This window comes from Lissotriton vulgaris, chromosome 1_1, assembly GCF_964263255.1.
Source record: "Lissotriton vulgaris chromosome 1_1, aLisVul1.2, whole genome shotgun sequence".
Classification (NCBI taxonomy): Eukaryota; Metazoa; Chordata; class Amphibia; order Caudata; family Salamandridae; genus Lissotriton; species Lissotriton vulgaris.
The window spans coordinates 5,431,029-5,453,499 of NC_141685.1; the positions used below are offsets into that span (position 1 = coordinate 5,431,029).

Consider the following 22,471-nt stretch of genomic DNA (forward strand, 5'->3'; position numbering starts at 1 on the left):
GCCCCCCAACCACTAGACTACCTCACACATCTCTACATCTCCCCCTTTCTTAACAAAGTGAGCTTAATGTCCTCAGTGTTCGCAGTTCTTCAATCCACCACACGGGTTGGCGGACGGTCTGTTCTTCAAGCCTCAATAGCGTCGAGTCAGTGGTGGGTTTGGCTTTGGTCACTCTTTCCGGTGTCTTGATCAGGACATTCTTGACCACAATGTGGGTGAGCGGTTCACTCTCACGGTCGGCAGTCCTCATATTTTCTTCTGGTGGTGTAACAGTTGGTTCGGGTGCTCGGTCCCTTTCATGAGTGGACAATGTTCTGGTCCTTTTATGGGGACCTGCGCTTACCCTTGCCCCTTCTTGTCTTGTCCGGTCGAGGGCGACACTGTCGTTCACCTCTGGGTCATGCCCATCAGACAGTATGGTATTATCTGACGAGACTGTCTTGGTTCGGTTCGGTAACTCATGCACAACCTCGGATTGTCTGACGAACTCATTGTCTATCTGTGCATGGGCATGTTTTTCACTCATCCGATGATCCCTCTCTGCTGACATGTCCGGCTTTCTCTGCGGACTGGCTGTCAGGTCCCTTCCCGTCCGATGACTAAGGTCCACTGTCTCTGTTTTCCTTTTATAGGTCCTTTGAGTCAGCCTTTCGGACCCCTTCAGGGGTGACGGTGTCTGGTCCATGTCCGGATATGTTTGTGATTGACATGACAGATTGCCTTGTGGCGTGGCTGAGTAGTCAGAGACCTTAGTGTGTGTTACGTTACTCTTGACAGGAAGGGTGCCCTCTGGTCCTATGGCGCGGTCGGGTGGTTGACGCCGTGGCTGTTGTCGGGACCATGACGTGGTCGCCTCACGGGATCGTACAGCTGTGCTCTCTGGGTCAGAGAAGTCTCTTGTTGACCTCCAGGATCGGACGGACGCACTCTCTGAGTCAGAGGGGTTCCTGGACATGAACGTGCATTCTGGGTCAGAGAAGTCTTTTGTCGACCTCCAGGATCGGATGGATGTGCACTCAGTGTCAGAGAGATTCTTCTCCCCTCTCTTTCTCCAACTTTTCTCTGAAGCCGTCTTTGGTAGTGGATTTTTGAAGTCCGTAATCCATGGCGAATTGTATTTCCCCTTTGAGTTGTCGTTGAGATGTTTCTCCGTGTGCCTTTGTTGGAACGTCTTCAATGCTGTCCCATTTGGGAGGTTGTTTGATGATCCTGTGCTTGTTCCTTGTGCTTGATCCCAAGCGTTTGCCTCATTGCCTTCTTGTTTGGTTTGTTGCAATGGAGGATCAGTCCGTCTTGTGCGACCTGTTTCTCCTTCCCTCTTGTTGGATGCTCCAACACTTCTGATTTGAGTTGTGTGTGTTCTTCGGCCAGATGTTTCCTTGGACTCGTCTTCACTGCTTGTCGACTGATGTTCCTGCGCCGACTTCCGGTGTTGACCAGTGCGACCCCTTCTTCTCTGGTTATTCTTTCTCTCCCACTTGCTGTGCCGGATGCCCTCTTGTCCAGGGATGTGATCTGCACTTGATGCTCTTTCCCCATCAGAGCATTGTGTGTCATACCTTGAGTGACTCCTTGAGGAACTCCTGGGAGGTGAATGACTTCTTGGACCGGTCTTTTGGATGGTCGCCCCTGGGTCATCTGACTCCGGGTGATCCTTGGTTGACTTCGAGTGGTCGGATGTTGAGGAGTCTGACCCTGAATAATCTGTGTCACTTTCTTTGTCACCGTATCTTTCCCGTTGTCTTTTTGCTGGTCTGCCTTCCCTCTCTCTCCTTTCAGTTCTGTTTGTTTTCTGAGTTCTATCTTCTTCGGTATTTTGATGATTTGCGCTTAGGTGCACGTCTTTCAATCCTTCTCTTGCTTTGATTTGCATTCCAATGTCGGCCTTCTTGATGATCTCCTTTAACGACCAATGACCTTGCAGGATCTTACGCTTTGTGTCAGGATTTGTGCACCCTTCAATGATCCGAAGTCGAACCGCATCCTCATTTGTGAAAGTGTTGAAGTGGCAGCCTCGTACCATACTTTGCAAACGAGTGATGAAGTTTGGCAGCGGTTCGCCTGGTTCCTGCCGTGCTGTATTGAAAGCCATGCGATTATGGTCCACATCTGTCTGTGCGTTGAGATGAGCACAGAGCTCCCTTTGGAGTCTTTTATAGCTTTCGGTGTCCTCCTTGGAAAATGTCCTGATTGGGCATCGGCCCTCCGGACCCACCAAATGGAGGAGTAGTAGTAGACACTTCCTCTCTCTTTGTTCACCATTGGCCTTTAAGAAATCTTCTAGTGCTTCGAGCCACCGGTGTCGTTTGAGATCCGAGATCAAATCATCAGTCTGCATCGCCGGGGGCGGTACTTCACTGTGTGGAGTGACCCGCCGTGCTGTGTCTCCACCCGCCATGAGAGAGGGAGATTCCGGTCAGGGTCTTTGGTTTGGTAGTTTGCTTGGAGAGTGATGGTCTTTGTAGCTAACAAAGTATGCGTCGGCGAATGAACTTGGATGGGATTGCTCTCTCCAGGGTCCTCTGTAGGACTGCCCTCCTCTGGGTCTGCTGCAGTACAGTCTAGCCGCTCTTGTCACTTCGGCGCTCTTCAGTGTGCGCTCAGTGTCGTCGTTATTTGTCTCTTGCATTTGCTAATGCTTATTCCAATGTGCCGTTGTCGTTGCTTGGTTCTTGTGTTCGCTTGTGCCTCTTGTGGTACAGACACGTGTTGCTTCAGTGCCTTCACCACTGCGCATTCGTTTGTGTTGCTCAATGTCCACGTTGCCACCCGTGTTTGTCAACGCATGTATGGTAAGTAACTCTTGTGGTTGCCCGTGCTTGTTAGTTGGTTCAGTCTCGTGTGTGAACGTGCTTGTTCTGTTTCAGTTGCCAATCCGTGTTCATTGTTGTTCACGCGCCGTTATCCACGTTTGTGTGTTTGCCTTGCCACTGCCTCTTTCTTGGCGTTTACCAGTGTATGTTTATTGTCATGTACCAAGACTTGTAGACTGCATGTGTTTGTTTCCTTTCGCCACTGCTTCTTGTTTCTACTCGCCACGATTCGTCTGTGGGCTCTTGACAGTAATTTGTTTGTTCCTTGCCAATGCTTGTTTGGCCTTCGCCAAAGCTTGTTTGGCCTTTGCCAGTGTGTGTTTGGTCTTTGCCAATGCTTGTTGATTTACTTTCGCTGATGCTTGTTTGCATGCAACTGCCAATGCTTGTCTGTGTGTCTCTTGCCTTTGCCAATGCTTGTTTGTGCTTCGCCAATGCTTATTTGCATGCATCTGCCAGTGCTTGTTTGTTTGTTTACTGCCAATGCTTGTCTGTGTGTCTCTTGCCTTTGCCACTGCTTGTTTGCGCTTCGCCAATGCTTGTTTGCATGCATCTGCCAGTGCTTGTTTGTTTGTCCTTTATCAATGCTTATTTCCAGACACTGCTTGCCTGACTTAAAGATGGCCGCTCCTGATTTTCACAGGGATGTCCCATTGGCTTGCCTGACTCCAATATGGCCGCCGCCCCTGAAATCCCTGCTTGCACGAGACTTTCACTTTGTTCACTCACGTGGCTCATTCAGACCCAGCAGACTCATTCGGGACTCACCGGCCGCCGGTCCCAGGGACATCAGCACTTCTCCCGGTCCCCACGCTGAGCCACAGGTGAGGTTGGAGCAATTTACTGCTTCGCTGCGCTAGGGGGCCGCTTCCACGCGGCGACAGCGTGTCAAAGACACACGCATCAGGCGTGAGGTTCCTAGCGCTGGGGTCACTCGAGCTCCAGTTCTATCGCGCTCGACAGCGCTTACCGCCAAATCTTCTGGGGCGATGCTCTTCGCCCGGGGGCACTCTTTTCCGCTTCTTCGGCACTGTGCAGAGTCGGGGTGGGCTCCCGACCTCTGTTCTATCTGACCTCTGTTCTATCTGCCTATGCTGCAGCAATGTCGCGTTTTGGCGCGAACTGCTCCGACTTCTCGAGCGCTCCAACGCTCGTACTGCGGCTCCCTCTCTTCTTCCACAAAGCCTCCGAGGGGACAGGGTCACCGGCTGCCAGCTCCTCTCTGGGGCAGCTCCGTGCAACGGCGGTTTCTTCTTCTTGGCGCTTCCTTCAGCAGCGGAGCTCGTTTCTCGACGCTGCAGGAACAGGATGATTCCACGAGGTGCTGTGGCTTGTGGGGTTTTGCTCATCCCACCCTCGTCGCCAGTTGTAGCATCCAGCTACCAATAACCACAGACACCATGGTTTATCTTTAAGGGCTTTATTCAATACGTCTTGCTTACTCAATGTCCCTACTCTAACTGACCAGTTCCTTTTCCCAGCTCCTCCTGTTCCTGCTCCTCCTACGACTCCGCCCCCCAACCACTAGACTACCTCACACATCTCTACACCTCCCTCATACAGAAGTAGAGGGGCCCCTCCTAACCTCCTACAGGGGCCCCAGGGGGAGGCAGCAGCAGTCCCCCAGGGGGTGGTTTATTCTGTATTTATTTCAGGATCTTTATAAAGCGTGAAGGAGGCGGGGGGGGGGGAGAGTCGAGGAGCATCGGATTAAACATTTATTATCACAAGAAAAGACACACACAGTGTGACCCCCCCCCCCCCAGAGGGACAGACACCAGGAGTGGGGGGGGGGGGCAGTGTCAGCTGCACAAGACACGAGCATCAGCACAAGCCAGAAATACCCCGAGATCTGCCCCCTCCCAGAGAGGACACTGAGGGGTCAGAGGTCACTTATGGGCTGAATCAGGACATTTCTGTCAATCCATCACTTTGAGTGACACTTGTCAGTGTGTAGCGCCTCTGCCCCCCCACCCCCCTCCAGAGAGGACACTGAGGGGTCAGAGGTCACTTATGGGCTGAATCAGGACATTTCTGTCAATCCATCACTTTGAGTGACACTTGTCAGTGTGTAGCGCCTCGTATCTGGAGGGAGCTTTAAACGGAGGGTTTGAACAATGCTGGAGACCCTGGGATTAAAGCGCCTCGAGCCACAGCTGCATCCGGGGCTCTGGGCAGGTCCAGGAGAGCAGTGTCTCTCTTCTGGGCCTGTGCATAGCGCCCCGAGGCTCAGGGGGAGTCAGAGGCGCTGTATGAGGGGAATGAACTCTGGGCTCCTCTGTTCCTAATGAGAATCCTTCACCGAGAGGCCTGTCCAGAGGAGGGGCAAAGGAGAAGAGGCCTGTCCAGAGGCGGGGCAGAGGAGGCGAGGCCTGTCCAGAGGAGGTGAGGAGGAGAGGCCTGTCCAGAGGAGGAGAGAAAGAGAGGCCCGTCCAGAGGAGGAGAGAAAGAGAGGCCTGTCCAGAGGAGGGGCAGAGGAGGAGAGGCCTGTCCAGAGGAGGGGCAGAGGAGGAGAGGCCTGTCCAGAGGAGGTGAGGAGGAGAGGCTATGGAATCTATCAAAGATGATCGACGCTCGTTTACTTTTATGTAAATCTTTATTCTGGACGGAGCGCCGGGTACACACTACTGCTCTGCGAGGAGCGGTCGGCGCCAATGAATACAAACGGCCGCCTTCCGTCCTCGCGTGACGTGTTTCCTGTTCCGCCTCGCGGAACACTAGTGCGCTGACCTAGAGCGTCACCACACATCTCCCCCCTTTACACATCGTAACCCAACAATAAAAGTTCTTACTTCCAGTCCATGTTAAAGTCCTTGAATCTCTCTGGCGTCTTCACTTCTCTTCCCCTTCTGGTTCTCACTTTCATCATTCCCTCTTTGCACTCCTGTTCCATGCTCTCACCAATATGCGTACCACTCTTGTCTTTCGAGTCCTTGTCCTTCTCTCCGTTCCTTTCGCTTCTCCACTCTTCTTGCTCTCCTGCCCCATCTTCCTCCTCGGCTACTTCCTGCTGTCCTTCTTCCACATCCACGTTCCTTCCTCTGTTACTTTCTTCTTCTCCGTCTCTCCCGACATTCTCTAGACCATCTTCCACATCACATTCCACTTTGATTATCTTGCTGCACTTGGCCATCCTGTCCTGTGACCATACCTTTCCGTCGCTTAGCAAGGCCGATCGGTCATACGGTTCCAAGACTTGTAACGGCGGCGAGAATTTGCTCTCACCCTTCTTCTTATGGACTGCTAGTTTTACTCTAACCCAGTCCCCTTTGTCCAGCTCTGCCTTCTTTACATTGTGGTTCTTGTTGAAGTGAGTCGTATAGACCTCCTGAGCTCTTTCTAGGTTTCTTTTCACTATTGCCGGAGACCATCTGCTCTGTACCACCAACTTCCTCCATGCCTGATTGTCCTTGGTGAACGCTTCTCTTCCCCGCAAGATCTTGAACGGGCTGTACCCGGTGCTGCCAGGGGTGATCCTGTATGCCCATACCATCTTCTCCAGTTCCTTCTCCCAATCCAACCCATCGTTGATGGCAGCTTGGATGGTTCCCATGATCACGCGGTTAAACCGCTCCACTTGGCCATTCCCTGCGGGGTGGTAAATGGGTGGGTGCTTCACTTCAATCCCATTCCTTTCGGTGAAGGTTGCCCATCTTGTCGAGGTGAACTGGGGACCGTTATCGCTAACGATGATCTTGGGAATGCCCTCTCTTAGGAATGTGGACTGTAAGAAGTTTATCACCGCTTCCGTGTCCATGGTTTCTCTAACTTCGATTTCTGGCCATTTGGAGAATTTGTCCACCAGCGCTACCACATATTTCTGGGTCCCTGTTTTGTTTAGGACCGGTCCTAAAATGTCCACTGATAGCACTTCCCACGGGCCATCCGGTATGGGGAATTTCCCCAGGGGCGGTCTGATTAGGTGTTGAGATTTGTCTGCCTTGGCGCAAGATTCGCACTGTCTCACGTGCCTTTCTACCTGCGTATCGATAGCCGGCCACCAGTAGGCCTGTCTGGCAAGGGCTTTGGTTTTTGTGATGCCCTGGTGTCCTTCATGCAGTAATCCCATCAGGTGTTCCAGTACTCCCTTGGGTGGTATCACCTTGTCTCCTCTCAACAGGAAGATGGAGTCTTCAGCCAGTGATAGTTCCTCCCTGACCTCCCAGTATCTTCGGAGTTCTTCTCTTAGGTGCCTCTTTTCCGGCCACCCGTGGACTACATACCCCTTGATGGCTTCCAGATCATCATCTTCTTTGTATGCCTCCTCCCACTCTTGCATACTTATTGCCTTCTCTACTTCCTGGATCGTGGCGACCACATAGCCTGCCCATTCATGATCTTCATGGTCACTCCTCGCTTCCATGGCAGCTGCCCTGCTGAGGAAGTCCGCCACTTTGTTTTGAGGCCCAGGAATGTGTTCCACGTCGTAGAGGAAGTCTAACAGGCGCAGGGTCATCTTTGCAATCCTAGGAGTGGCATGCGCATGGCCGCTTGATGTCAACACCCGGACTAAGGGTTTGTGATCCGTTTTTACCAAGAATCGCGCTCCCCACAGGTACTGACGGAATCTCTCCATAGCCCATACTACTGCCAGCATCTCCTTTTCCACCACGCTGAACTTCTCCTCGTTGGGGGCTAGAGACCTGGATGCGAAGCTGACGGTGTGCAAGTCACCCTTTTCAGAGCGTTGCATTAGGACTGCTCCCAGTCCTCGGTCACTTGCGTCTGTCGTGAGGATTGTCTCTGCCTGGGGATCGAATCCTTTGAGCGGGATGGCGTCACTCATTTCTTTCTTTAACTTGTCGAATTCTTCTTGTTCCGCTTGACCCCACTGGAATCCGTTCCTCTCTTTGAGCAGCTGTCGTAGGTGGTGCGTTTTGGAGGCAAATTGTGGTACAAACTTGCTGTAGTATTCGGCCATTCCTAGGAATGACCGAACGTCCTCCTTTTTGCTCGGGGTGGGTGCGTCTTGAATGGCTTTCATGTTGGCGGCTTTGGGTCTGATTCCTTCTTCACTTATTTCGTGGCCCAAATAGGTGACTGATTTCACTCCCAATCTGCATTTAGACCATTCCGCAGTCAGACCGTTGTCCTGTAGGATCTTGAACACTTTGTGGAGCTTCTCATTGTGGTCGTGCATGGACTTCCCCATTACCAGGATGTCATCCTGAAAGAATTGGACGTCGACCACTCCCCTCAACAATTTGTGCATCATCTTTTGAAAGACTGCGGCTGCTGACGCTAAGCCGAATGGCATCCTTAGGAATTCGTAACAGCCAAATGGCGTGATGAACGAGGTGAGGTGTGTACAGGAAGGGTGTAGCTTGACCTGATGGTATGCCGACGACAGGTCCACTGTCGAAAACCACTTGATGTTTTTGGTCTTGGACAACATCTCGTTTATGCGTGGCAGGGGGAACTTGTCAACGAGTATGCTTTTGTTCAACTCTCTCAGGTCCACGCATAATCTGACCTTGCCGTTGGGTTTTTGAGCTACCACCAAGGGGGAGAGCCACTCTGCACTTTCTATGGCCCTGATCACCCCTTCCTTCTCGAGCCTGTCCAACTCTTGCTGTACCGCTTCTCTACTTCTGAACGGGATGTTCCTTACTTTGTGCACCACTGGCGTTGCTCCTTCCTTTAGTCTGGTATTGGTGTCGTCTTGCTGTTCTCGGTCAACGAATTTCACTGTGGCCCCTTTCGGTTTCCGGCGGCATACCTTCTCGTAATGGCCAAATATGCCGCAAAACGAGCACTTAGCTCGGAACGCCGGGCACGCTTTATCGTTCCCTAGATGGTTGACACTCCCACATCTGTAGCAGCTCGGGCGTCCTCCCTTAGCACCTCTCTGGTCGGTGGAATATGTGGACTTCTGCTTCCTGCCCTCCGGTTTCTTCTGTGGCTCCTTTGGCCTCTGGCGTTCTCCTTTCTGTTGCGTCGATATCTGGCACACCGACTGCGTACCACCTGAGTCTTTTTTGGCTGCTTGGGCACAGCGTTTTGATAGTTCGGCCTTCTTGACCATGGCCCAAATTTCTTTGAGTGGGGCATCTCCGTTCACCCACAGTTTGTCCTGGACATGGGAGCTCGACGTATGCATGATAATTTGGTCTCGGATGAGCTCGTCGTGTAGAGCGCCGAATTTGCATGAGATGGCGAGCTTCTGTAGGGCAACAACATATTCATCTACTGTTTCGCTACTCTTCTGTTTCCTTTGGAAGAAATTGTAGCGGTCAATCGCGACACAAACCACGGGCCGGAAGTGTGCGTCCAAGTCGGCAATGGTGTGGCTGAAAACATCGTCGTCAGCTGCGTCTCTTTCTGCCTTCGCAATGGTGTCATAGATTCTTATCCCCTCCGGGCCCAGGTTGTGTAGCAAGATCTTCTTTCTGCGTTTACTTGAGTATGGAGCGCCTGCTTCTTCTTCCAAAGCGTCGAGGTAGTTGAGGAAGTACCTCTTCCAGTCCTCCCATTGCCGCTCTGGTTCCCCTGGATTGGTTAGGAATGGCACCAGTTGCGTGAGGGATGACGAGTGTACCGCCATTCTGCCTTCCCTGTTTCTGGAGGGTTGAACAGATACTGACTTCCCTTGGGGGCTGCCCGGAGCGTTGTGCCTGGTGGGGTCCCCTTCTTCCGGGTCACTCTCGCTGTCTTCCCTTAGTTGTGCGTTGGAAGGGGTGAGTACTGGTTGCGTCCCAGCCCCTCCTGCTGTCTGCACTCCTATGGATTCTTCAGGGCGAGTGTTCGAAGACTCTCCCCTGCCCTCACTCTGTTCCGCCAGCTTGCTCGGCTGGTCTTGCTATCCTTGGGGTGGTGCTCCCCACTGTCCCTTGGTTCGCCTCTATTGGCGCGGGCCCAGTCGTTACGCTCGCTCGCCTTTCAAATCTCCGTGGCGCCTGGTGCCCCGTGTGTCTGCAGGCCTACCTCCTCAGCTGTGCAGTCCTGCCTGCTTAGATAGGGGTGTGTGCAGACCTCTGCCACGCTCCGTCCTGCTGTTCAGCACGTGGAATGCGAGTCCGCCGGTGGGATCAGCGTCTTCTGACCCCCAATTGCCCTTTTTGCTTGCCTCCGGGGTTCTGCTTCAAATCCCACCCTCGTCGCCATTATGGAATCTATCAAAGATGATCGACGCTCGTTTACTTTTATGTAAATCTTTATTCTGGACGGAGCGCCGGGTACACACTACTGCTCTGCGAGGAGCGGTCGGCGCCAATGAATACAAACGGCCGCCTTCCGTCCTCGCGTGACGTGTTTCCTGTTCCGCCTCGCGGAACACTAGTGCGCTGACCTAGAGCGTCACCACAGAGGCCTGTCCAGAGGAGGAGAGGAAGAGAGGCCTGTCCAGAGGAGGGGCAGAGGAGGAGAGGCCTGCCCAGAGGAGGAGCAGAGGAGGAGAGGCCTGTTCAGAGGAGGGTAGGAGGAGAGGCCTGTCCAGAGGAGGGGCAGAGTAGGAGAGGCCTGTTCAGAGGGGGAGAGGAGGAGAGGCCTGTCCAAAGGAGGGGCAGAGGAGGAGAGGCCTGCCCATAGGAGGAGCAGAGGAGGAGAGGCCTGTCCAGAGGAGGGGCAGAGGAGGAGAGGCCTGCCCAGAGGAGGAGAGGCCCGTCCAGAGGAGGGGCAGAGGAGGAGAGTCCTGTCCAGGGGAGGAGAGAAGGAGAGGACTGTCCAGGGGAGGGGCAGAGGAGGAGAGGCGTGTCCAGGAGAGCAGAGGAGGTGAGGCCTGCCCAGGGGTGCAGAGGAGGAGAGGCCTGTCCAGAGGAGGAGAGGAGGAGGAGAGGCCTGTCCAGAGGAGGAGAGGCAGAGGAGGTGAGGCCTGTACAGGGGTGCAGAGGAGGTGAGGCCTGTCCAGGGGTGCAGAGGAGGAGAGGCCTGTCCAGAGGAGGGGCAGGGGAGAAGAGGCCTGTCCAGGGGTGCAGAGGAGGAGAGGCCTGTCAGGAGGAGGAGAGAAGGTAAGGCCTGTCCAGAGGAGGGGCAGAGGAGGTGAGGCCTTTCCAGGGGTGCAGAGGAGGTGAGGCCTGTCCAGGGGTGCAGAGGGGGAAAGGCCTGTCCATGGGGTGTAGAGGGGTAGAGGCCTGTCCTGCGGGATCCGAGGAGGTGAGGCCTGTCCAGGGTTGCAGAGGAGGAGAGTCCTGTCCAGAGGAGGAGAGGTGGTGAGGCCTGTCCAGCGGGATCAGAGGAGGTGAGGCCTGCCCAGGGGTGCAGAGGAGGTGAGGCCTGTCCAGGGGGCGCAGGGGAGGAGAGGCCTATCCAGGGGTACAGAGGAGGAGAGGCCTGTTCAGGGGGTGCAGATGAGGAGAGGCCTGTCCAGGGGTGCAGAGGAGGTGAGGTCTGTCCAGTGGTGCAGAGGAGGAGAGGCCTATCCAGGGGTGCAGAGGAGGTGAGGCCTGTACAGGTGGATCAGAGGAGGTGAGGCCTGTCCAGTGGTGCAGAGGAGGAGAGGCCTGTCCAAGGGTGCAGAGGAGGAGAGGCCTGTCCAGGGGGATCAGAGGAGGTGAGGCCTGTCCAGGGGTGCAGAGGGGTGAGGCCTGTCCAGTTGGATCAGCGGAGGTGAGGCCTGTCCAGGGGGGCAGAGGAGGTGAGGCCTGTCCAGGGGTGCAGAGGAGGAGAGGAGGAGAGGCCTGTCCATGGGGTGCAGAGGAGGTGAGGCCGGTCCAGTGGAGGAGAGAAGGTGAGGCCTGTCCAGAGGAGGGGCAGAGGAGGTGAGGCCTTTCCAGGGGTGCAGAGAAGGTGAGGCCTGTCCAGGGGAGGGGCTGAGGTAGTGAGGCCAGTCCAGGGGTGCAGAAGAACTGAGGCCTGTCCAGGTGGTGCAGAGAAGGTGAGGCCCATCCAGGGGTGCAGAGGAGGTGAGGCCTGTCCAGGGGTGCAGAGGAGGAGAGGCCTGTCCAGGGGTGCCGAGGAGGTGAGGCCTGTCCAGGGGTGCAGAGGAGGAAAGGCCTGTCCATGGGGTGTAGAGGGGTAGAGGCCTGTCCTGCGGGACCCGAGGAGGTGAGGCCTGTCCAGGGTTGCAGAGGATGAGAGGCCTGTCCAGAGGAGGAGAGGTGGTGAGGCCTGTCCAGCGGGATCAGAGGAGGTGAGGCCTGCCCAGGGGTGCAGAGGAGGTGAGGCCTGTCCAGGGGGTGCAGGGGAGGAGAGGCCTATCCAGGGGTACAGAGGAGGAGAGGCCTGTTCAGGGGGTGCAGATGAGGAGAGGCCTGTCCAGGGGTGCAGAGGAGGTGAGGTCTGTCCAGTGGTGCAGAGGAGGAGAGGCTTATCCAGGGGTGCAGAGGAGGTGAGGTCTGTCCAGGGGTGCAGAGGAGGTGGGGCCTGTCCAGGGGGATCAGAGGAGATGAGGCCTGTCCAGGGGTGCAGAGGGGTGAGGCCTGTCCAGTTGGATCAGCGGAGGTGAGGCCTGTCCAGGGGGGCAGAGGAGGTGAGGCCTGTCCAGGGGTGCAGAGGAGGATAGGAGGAGAGGCCTGTCCATGGGGTGCAGAGGAGGTGAGGCCTGTCCAGGGGTGCAGAGGAGGCGAGGCCTGTCCAGGGGTGCAGAGGAGGAGAGGCGTGTCCAGGGGTGCAGAGGAGGGGAGGCCTGTCGAGGGGTACAGAGGAGGTGAGGCTTGTCCAGGGTGAGCACAGGAGGAGAGGCCTGTCCAGGGTGAGCAGAGGAGGTAAGGCCTGTCCAGGGGAGCAGAGGAGGAGAAGGCCTGTCCAGAGGATGAGAGGAGGAGAGGCCTGTCCAGAGGAGGAGAGGAGTTGAGGCCTGTCCAGAGGAGGATAGGCCTGTCCAGAGGAGGGGCAGAGGATGTGAGGCCTGTCCAGGGGTGCAGAGGATTAGAAGCCTGTCCAGGGAGCAGAGGAGGTGAGGCCAGTTCAGGCGAGCAGAGGAGGTGAGGCCTGTCCAGGGGTGCAGAGGAGGTGAGGCCTGTCCGGGGAGCAGAGGAGGAGAGGCCTGTCCAGGGGTGCAGAGGAGGTGAGGCCTGTCCAGGAGTGCAGAGGAGGCGAGGCTTATCCAGGGGTGCAGAGGAGGAGAGGCCTGTCCAGGTTTGCAGAGGAGGTGAGACCTGTCCAGGAGTGCAGAGGAGGTGAGGCCTATCCAGGGGTGCAGAGGAGGAGAGGCCTGTCCAGCGGGATCAGAGGAGGTGAGGCCTGCCCAGGGGTGCAGAGGAGGTGAGGCCTGTCCAGGGGGTGCAGAGGAGGAGAGGCCTATCCAGGGGTACAGAGGAGGAGAGGCCTGTTCAGACGGGTGCAGATGAGGAGAGGCCTGTCCAGGGGTGCAGAGGAGGTGAGGTCTGTCCAGTGGTGCAGAGGAGGAGAGGCCTATCCAGGGGTGCAGAGGAGGTGAGGCCTGTACAGGGGGATCAGAGGAGGTGAGGCCTGTCCAGTGGTGCTGAGGAGGAGAGGCCTGTCCAAGGGTGCAGAGGAGGAGAGGCCTGTCCAGGGGGATCAGAGGAGGTGAGGCCTGTCCAGGTGTGCAGAGGAGGTGAGGCCTGTCCAGTTGGATCAGCGGAGGTGAGGCCTGTCCAGGGGGGGCAGAGAAGGTGAGGCCTGTCCAGGGGTGCAGAGGAGGCGAGGCCTGTCCAGGGGTGCAGAGGAGGAGAGGCCTGTCCAGGGGTGCAGAGGAGTAGAGGCCTGTCCAGGGGTGCAGAGGAGGTGAGGCCTGTCTAGAGGATGGGCAGAGAGGGAGAGGCCTGTCCAGAGGAGGGGCAGAGGAGGTGAGGCCTGTCCAGAGGAGGAGAGGCCTGTCCGGGGTGCAGAGGAGGTGAGGCCTGTCCAGGGGTGCAGAGGAGGTGAGGCCTGTCCAGAGGAGGGGCAAAGGAGGAGGGGCCTGTCCAGGGGTGCAGAGGAGGAGAGGCCTGTCCAGGTTTGCAGAGGAGGCGAGACCTGTCCAGGAGTGCAGAGGAGGCGAGGCCTATCCAGGAGTGCAGAGGAGGAGAGGCCTGTCCAGCGGGATCAGAGGAGGTGAGGCCTTCCCAGGGGTGCAGAGGAGGTGAGGCCTGTCCAGGGGGTGCAGAGGAGGAGAGGCCTATCCAGGGGTACAGAGGAGGAGAGGCCTGTTCAGGGGGTGCAGATGAGGAGAGGCCTGTCCAGGGGTGCAGAGGAGGTGAGGTCTGTCCAGTGGTGCAGAGGAGGAGAGGCCTATCCAGGGGTGCAGAGGAGGTGAGGCCTGTACAAGGGGATCAGAGGAGGTGAGGCCTGTCCAGTGGTGCAGAGGAGGAGAGGCCTGTCCAAGGGTGCAGAGGAGGAAAGGCCTGTCCAGGGGGATCAGAGGAGGTGAGGCCTGCCCAGGGGTGCAGAGGAGGTGAGGCCTGTCCAGTTGGATCAGCGGAGGTGAGGCCTGTCCAGGGGGGCAGAGGAGGTGAGGCCTGTCCAGGGGTGCAGAGGAGGAGAGGAGGAGAGGCCTGTCCATGGGGTGCAGAGGAGGTGAGGCCTGTCCAGGGGTGCAGAGGAGGCGAGGCCTGTCCAGGGGTGCAGAGGATGAGAGGCCTGTCCAGGGGTGCAGAGGAGTAGAGGCCTGTCCAGGGGTGCAGAGGAGGTGAGGCCTGTCTAGAGGAGGGGCAGAGAGGGAGAGGCCTGTCCAGAGGAGGGGCAGAGGAGGTGAGGCCTGTCCAGAGAAGGGGCAGAGGAGGAGAGGCCTGTCCAGGGTGCAGAGGAGGTGAGGCCTGTCCAGGGGTGCAGAGGAGGTGAGGCCTGTCCAGAGGAGGGGCAGAGGAGGAGAGGCCTGTCCAGGGGTGCAGAGGAGGAGAGGCCTGTCCAGGTTTGCAGAGGAGGCGAGACCTGTCCAGGAGTGCAGAGGAGGCGAGGCCTATCCAGGGGTGCAGAGTAGGAGAGGCCTGTCCAGCGGGGTCAGAGGAGGTGAGGCCTGCCCAGGGTTGCAGAGGAGGTGAGGCCTGTTCAGGGGGTACAGAGGAGGAGAGGCCTATCCAGGGGTACAGAGGAGGAGAGGCCTGTTCAGGGGGTGCAGATGAGGAGAGGCCTGTCCAGGGGTGCAGAGGAGGTGAGGTCTGTCCAGTGGTGCAGAGGAGGAGAGGCCTATCCAGGGGTGCAGAGGAGGTGAGGCCTGTACAGGGGGATCAGAGGAGGTGAGGCCTGTCCAGTGCTGCAGAGGAGGAGAGGCATGTCCAAGGGTGCAGAGGAGGAGAGGCCTGTCCAGGGGGATCAGAGGAGGTGAGGCCTGTCCAGGGGTGCAGAGGAGGTGAGGCCTGTCCAGTTGGATCAGCGGAGGTGAGGCCTGTCCAGGGGGGCAGAGGAGGTGAGGCCTGTCCAGGAGTGCAGAGGAGGCGAGGCCTGTCCAGGGGTGCAGAGGAGTAGAGGCCTGTCCAGGGGTGCAGAGGAGGTGAGGCCTGTCTAGAGGAGGGGCAGAGAGGGAGAGGCCTGTCCAGAGGAAGAGAGGAGGTGTGGCCTGTCTAGAGGAGGGGCAGAGGAGGTGAGGCCTGTCCAGGGGTGCAGAGGAGGTGAGGCCTGTCTAGAGGAGGGGCAGAGTAGGAGAGGAGGAGAGGCCTGTCCAGGGGTGCAGAGGAGTAGAGGCCTGTCCAGGGGTGCAGAGTAGGTGAGGCCTGTCCAGCTGGATCAGGGGAGGTGAGGCCAGTCCAGGGGGGCAGAGAAGATGAAGCATGTGGTCTCTCAATCCCCAAGTGCATTTATTGAGAGAATCTCAAAGTTTCCGCTCCAAACACACGAGGCACAGTTTAGAAAATGACGGAATATCATGTGTAGGGGTGACCCATCATGAAGAAGCTGGAAAACATGAATCAGAAAGAATAGTTATATCAGAGACAAATGATTTGATTCTGACATTTCATTGAGTCCATTCGACTCAGTGTCAAATGTAATATAAGATAGGCCTCTGTCCGGTTCAGTTTTTGATCAATGTCACCGCCCCGGGGGTCAATTTTAATGGTTGTCAAAACTGTCCAGCGTAAATCCGCTTCTGTATGGTGATTATCTACTGATTATGAATGGTTGACTAATGAAGCAGAGAGAACTTTACGCCTTATTCATGATTTATGTTGGACGATCCTTTCCAAATCTCCTGGTTGGTCTCACCGATGTACAATTTTTCACAAGGACATTTGAATCACATATACGAAATTTTTTGTTTTACAGTTTGAGAAATTCTTATGTAGCCATTTAACGTTGTTGTGCTGAAACAAAGTTCCCTCTATTGTTTGGGCGCAACAGACACATGTGCCACATTTGAAATGCCCCTCCAATGGAGATAAATTGCGTGGATTGCTTCTTGTGGGCCCTGAAGGGATCACAGCACGAACTTGATGGCTTCCAATAGTACGTTCTTTTTTCAATGTAAACAATGGCTGCTCGAATGATTTGTCAATTTTTTTTAACAATACCAGTTTTGTCTGATAATCTTTTTGAACTGGTTAGTCTTTGAACAAAATGTGGAGACGCATACCATGCGTTCTAACTAGTCATTTGCTGTTCTTTTTTCCAGAAGGGTCTCTCTTAGAGTCCACCAAGCACGTTTCATTATGTTTCTCAGCAATTTGTTTGGGTATCCGCGTTCCTTTAATTTGTGCACAAGAATCTCTGCATTTGTGAAATCATCACGTTTACCTGAGCAATTCCGTTGTATGGGGAGAAACTCCCTAAGGCAAATTGTCACGTAAACTGCCTGGATGACGACTAGTATCATGTAGGGCATTGTTCCTAACCGTTGAATGTAGTTCATAATCGGCCATTATGGCCAAAGACCGCTACATCGAAAAATGTAAGATAGATGACTGGTTACTGGACACACAGAATTGAATATCTACTGATCTGGGATTCATTCATCCAACAAACAAAATTAAGATCATCTTGTCCATCCCAAATGCAAAAAATGTCATCAATAAACCGAAACCATTTTCGGATATGATGCGCAAATTGATTGTTATCATAGATAAACTTCTCCTCAAACTTGGCCATGAATAACACAGCCAGCTCTGGGGCAAAGGGACAACCCATCGCTGTCCTTTGATTTCCCATCAATGGGCAGCTCGCTGGTGTGACAGTGTCTCCAAGAAGACACGTTGAGATGTCTGCCCCAGTAGTCATGGCGGAAGGTCGAGTAGTCGCGGTGGAAGGATCACCTTCTTGGGTCTGAGGTGCTGGTTTTATCGCAGAAGTGCAATGACGGTAGAGTCAGCAGTGGTTGTCTGTATCTTCCCCTCCGCCGTCTCCGAATCAGCTTTTTTATTTAGCAGTTGACACTGGCAAGTGAGACAAAAGGGGATGATGGACGGAGCATTTGACAAATCAAACACTCACCCCCAGTCAACTGATCTGGGTTTAATCCATCACCGTTCTTTAGCCCACTCTGCCACCCCAGTTGTGACATGGCCATATGCAAATCAGTCTGACCCTGTGCCTCATGGGAACAGTCCAGCCCAAACTGCCAAGCCATGTCTTCCCTGGACCGGAATCAAGCATCCTGGGACCGGTTTCGGGTTCATAACCCTCATCAGCCAGGCTATCTTGAATCCAGTGGCAAGTGAGACACAACCTCTACACAGACTTGCTCAGTCAGGGAGACTGGGGGACCCTAGGCACTTCATAGGACTTCTCGGCACTCTGCCACATTTCCTCTGTTCCTTCTGGGCCGTTCCTCACAAGGGGCTCGGCTGATGGTCCTCCTCAAAGGTCAGGCAGACTGCTGCTGGGCAAGGCTCTCTCCTCTTCCCTCTCATCAGACAAGCAGCTCATAGGGCCACTGCCCACGACAATAGTTTCATCACGGAAGACTTGCAGAAACCAGGCAATGTGCCCTCGTCTACGGGGAGTCACTATCAGTGATACTTATCTTGAAACAGCAGCTGTTCGTGTCGGGCAGTAAAGCAACTTGAGTTACAACAAAGCCATTATGTCGGTGACCCACTTTTCGGTGTTATTTTCAGACCCTGAATGCTTATTCCCTGTCTGGGTTTACTGGTTTCCCTGGTTGCATTTCATTGTCCATCTTCTTCTGCAGCATAAACAAGGACTTCACGCCGGGTGATTGCGCTCCCAGCAGGTAGTGATGATGCTGCCTCCATGCGGGAATACTTACAACATGAGCACAGTGAGGGTGAACCTTCTAAAAGGCGGTCCTGACTCCTGACTCCATCCCTCCACCCTTGTGTCCAAAGTTACACCCTTCTCGTCTCAATTGCTGATAATATTGAGCATCTTGTGCCATGTCAGATGATGGGCAATTGAACATGGATGCAGCTGGTAACAAAACACATACACGTGTGTACACAATATAGAGCCCTGCTACCTTATATTATGAATACACGTCTCGAAATGCAAACGCGGATGCCAATGCAGGGTCTGGTCATGACACGTGAATGGAACTTTAGTCAATGCCCTGTAGGCATCGCGGCCAACCTCTGACAGGTAAAATGGCCTGTTCAGCTGGTGACCTCTCAGAACATGGCACGCTGCCACCACTACTCACTGTACGCAGCCAGGGACACAGACCGTAGTCTTTGCCTCTCCAACAGTGTGCTTTTAGTGTCTGTCAACGCCCCCAGAGCCAGGCTCTGGGTCTTGGGGTCAATTTTGGGCCTAGTCATGCAATGCGCACACAGTAAATAAAACCAGGATCCCAGAGTCACTTGCAGTTCCGTCTCTCAAGGCAAGGGTGGACGGGCTTTGGCCAAGGTGGGGGATAGGGTGACCGAGCAGGGCTCAGCCAGTCTATATTGTGGTCTTCCCATAAACCAATTGGCCTCTGATATTTACATTTATTTATTTTACCTTCCATTTGTAAAATCAGAATATATTGCAGCAGAGCTTTGAGCTGTGTGAGGGCCGGGCCAATCAGGTCAGAGTGGGTTGGATTTGTAATATAATGTACACATCTAAAACGAAGAGTAAATGCAAGTTCAACTATTCTATATGAAGTGGTCAATTGCGTAGTGTTATCATTTCTGATGTCTTCGTCTGAAACCGGAGGGTCGCTAACTTGTATCCTAGTTGGTGCACTAGGGAATGGTGACTTTTATATTTACAGTGCTAGAACGTCCCTGCCTGTGAGATACAGCACTTTAAATGGGAAAGCCAATAGTAAAAAGAAAGAATTAAACAACATATAAAATACGCTACACAAATTATAGGACGGGCTGTAGAGAGTATAAGATCAGTCGAGCATAATTTGCAAAAAGAAAGAACGTGTAGATGCATACCGTGCTATCAGTTGTTACATTTTTAGTAACCGCAATCATACTGTAGCTAGAGTTAACCTTTTATGGGGGGTTTCCATGAAAATACTGCATTCCAGAAGTACTGGTAACACCCTCACAGTAATCTTAAAAAGAATTACTCTTTGTCACCATGAACCTCCAGGTTTGTCGCTCCCTCGGGTGGTCTGCTCCATTGCCCACACTCCTCTAGTGCAGCTCGGTGATGCCAGCACAACTGGAACAGCCTGGCAGGGTGCATACATCTTAGCTATAAAAGTCCTGCTTGTTTGGTGCTGGGTGGCAGGAGCTGCTAGGCAGCAAGTATCCCGAAGTGAGTGTCCACATGCCAGTTTGTGGATCGTGTTCGCAACCCAACCCAAAAAGAAAGGGTGTCCAAGTGCATCATTTTGATCTGTGTGCGTGCTGCCCGGATCCGTGGTCTGCCCAAATGCCACGTTTTAAGACAGTTCATCAATAGTAGGAACCACAATAGGCAACCCAACCATATCAGGATGCTTTGAATCTTTGCTGTCACCACACAAGCAAACTGACCCAGGAGTTACAAGTTAGCCATGGCGGCTCCGGGCCATTGCTTACATTGATGGCCCCACCCAGGTCTCTGGCCCTCTGGACAGCTATCTAAACAGAGGCCATGCCCATTTGAGAAGCTGGTGACCCCAGTGCTTCTTTGAACAGTTCTTTTATCGTGGCGCTCCATTTTACGCAACCAACTCTCACCCCAGTGGCCTCCTCAACATTGTGCGATGTTTGGGTGACATTCGTTCCGCGAAGTCCTGAAGCGTGCATAAAGCACAAGCCCGAAACCCATCAGCCTATATCTTCCAGGATCAACACCTAACGAGAAGAACGAATGCAGAATTCAAATGTTTGGATAGACCAATGTCATAGGCACAGTTTGATGCACTGTAGTCGTTCACCGCATTAGCAGGTCTTCTGTATTTAGGCGCTCCTACCTGGAGACGGTGGGTATGTGGTCACTATTAGTAAGGGTTTATTGTCCGTCATTGCGGATACACTGTCTACTTTTCTACTTCTGTTTTTCCTTAACCTTTGTGTTGTTCTAGAAGTACCAGTAACCTTTATAAGCTTTATAATGTTGTCTATCAGTTGTCGCTTTGTCGCAGTTTTTTGTAAATATTCAGCCAAACTTGAAATAAGTACATTTTGTTGTGGGAATAGCTATTGTTGCCGGTGATTTCTTTTATTGCAGCACAGCAATGCCTCTATTATGAATCGAACATTGATTATTCGAATAGTATTGATTTCATTCCAGAGTGTCTTTTGCACCATTAAGGTGAAATAATAATACGTTGACCTCATATTTGAGTTGGATCGGTTTATCCTGTTCGAATCCTGTCCTTCGCCTGTCCTTCGTCGTTGTTTTCTAGTGAGCCGCCTAGGCTCTAGAGGGTCAAACGGGCTCTCCCCCTCCTTTTGCGTCGACAGTGTTTGCCTTTAGAGATGATGATATGCAGTGCGGAGACCTGCAGTTAAGCAGCTCTGAACGAGGGAATGAAATCCATGCTGGTGGTTTGAGTTGGGAACGTGCCTTTCATGTTTATTTCTTCCATCCAGCCTCCTTCGAGGTGCATACATTGTCAGATCAGGGGACAGAGGCACAGAAAGAGTAGGATTCGCCTAGTACTAAACAGTTTAAGTCTGATGAACACAGAACTACTTTTTCCAAAGGTTATTACTTGGCTCACGTTACATTCTGGTGAATAGTCCATGAGAGTGGGCGCTGTGTACCCCCCCAAAGGCAATGTCTATGTGTTAATCAAACATTCATGTCATCGGTATGCTATGGGTAAGATTTATTCACCACACACCCAACTGCACCAGGAACGTAACTGCAGGGAACACTCCTGGCAAAGCATCAACAACACTCCTGGCAACGCATCAACAACACTACTGGCAACGCATCAACATCACTCCTGGCAACTCATCAACAACACTCGTGGCAACGCGACAACAACAGTCCAGGAGCCGCAGGAATGAATCTTTAGTTAAAGACGCATCACCACGGTCTGGGACCATTTTTAAAAGCACCGTTTTACTTACAACTTTAGGATGGTTGTAAATCCCCCGATCTTGCACATAAATGGGGGAGAGGCATACATTTACTTCGTGATTCCCGAAGCGTACTATTTCACAAATTGTAGGTCAGGGTTAAACACCGAGTCTCCTGGTTGCACACTTTCCTAGTGCAGTAAAGAGGAGAAGTGTGGCTCAATGGTTAGAGCGGCATTCCCTGATGCAGAGGTCTAGCCCGGGACCAGGGTTCAATTCCCCGCCTCGGCGGGTCTTGGGCTCAAAAATTCCACGGACCTGATAATTCTCGCCTCGGTGCCTATTCCAATCATGGAGTCCCACTCTGCAACTCTGGGCAATAGCTTGCTTAATCTCCACAACGGCCCCCACAACGCTAAAGATGCCTGGCCTCCACCTTGGGGGTGCCTAGGAGTGGACGCCTCACAGGGAAAGCCAGGAGGGGTTCCACAGCGGTATTCGTACAAGCGCCTTGAGACCCTTGCGGGTGAGTAGTGCACTATACAAGTATCAATTTAGTAAACCACACGTGGGGTGGCGGAGATTGTGAAGGAGCAGCCGAGGGACTACAATCCCTGGATAAGGACCTGTATAGTGGCCCTGTCGAGAAATAACATTTGGTGTGTATTTTCAGCATCTTTAGGTAAAGTGGTAAAGCAGAGATTAGATGTTATGTCCAGTGGTGGGGCGTGCACACTAGTGAATTGCCCACCACGTTAAGGGTTGTGTCAAGGTTTATTTTACAGCATTTGGTAGATGTATTAAGCATATCTGTAAGTGCCTTCCCACCAATATTCTCATGTAAGAAGTTTGAGACGTCCCCACAACCAGTCCATGACACTACTAACTAGAGTTGTCAGTTTCCAGTAAAGTGTCCCTGAACACCTATTAGCTCTTCCTTCTATGTTTGTGTTCTGAGCCCCTCCTTCTCCCCTCGGACACACCAAGGATGATTGGTCTGTGTGTAAGGGCGCTTTCGTGTATTGCATTCATGTGAGGTGCCGAGCCCATTTCAGTTGTCTCCCCTGTATCTACATAGCCTCTAAAGCTGTGTACTGTTCCATAACGTTAGTGCCCTTCCACCCTCTTGTCCACACAGTACCCTAGATCCCGCAGCTACTACATGCTCATCTGTCAAGAGAACTTACAGACAGAATAGAAGTTTTTCTGCTGGTGGACACTGAACATTTTCTGTTAGTAACTCCACTGGGCGAAATCCCATTGGTGCCTGGCGTGTGTTATTGCATTGTTTGCCTTAGATTCTCCTAGTGCCTGGCCTGTGTTATTGCATTGTTTGCCTCAGATTCTCCTAGTGCCTGGCCAGTGTTATTGCATTGTTTGCGTCAGATTCTCCTAGTGCCTGGTCTGTGTTATTGCATTGTTTGAATCAGATTCTCCTTGTGCCTGGCCTGTGTTATTGCATTGTTTGCATCAGATTCTCCTAGTGCCTGGCCT

At 53.5% G+C, this 22,471-nt stretch overlaps 1 protein-coding gene across 1 annotated transcript in view; it reads left to right on the top strand.

The window, feature by feature from the left end:
- The window catches only part of LOC147736935 (uncharacterized), a 115,108-nt gene that overhangs the window by 84,280 nt on the left and 8,357 nt on the right, over positions 1-22,471 (top strand). Inside the window, exon 3 of the mRNA XM_086918104.1 lies at positions 20,054-20,062. Coding sequence (XP_086774230.1) covers positions 20,054-20,062 — 9 coding nt within the window. The remainder of the gene's footprint in view (positions 1-20,053; positions 20,063-22,471) is intronic.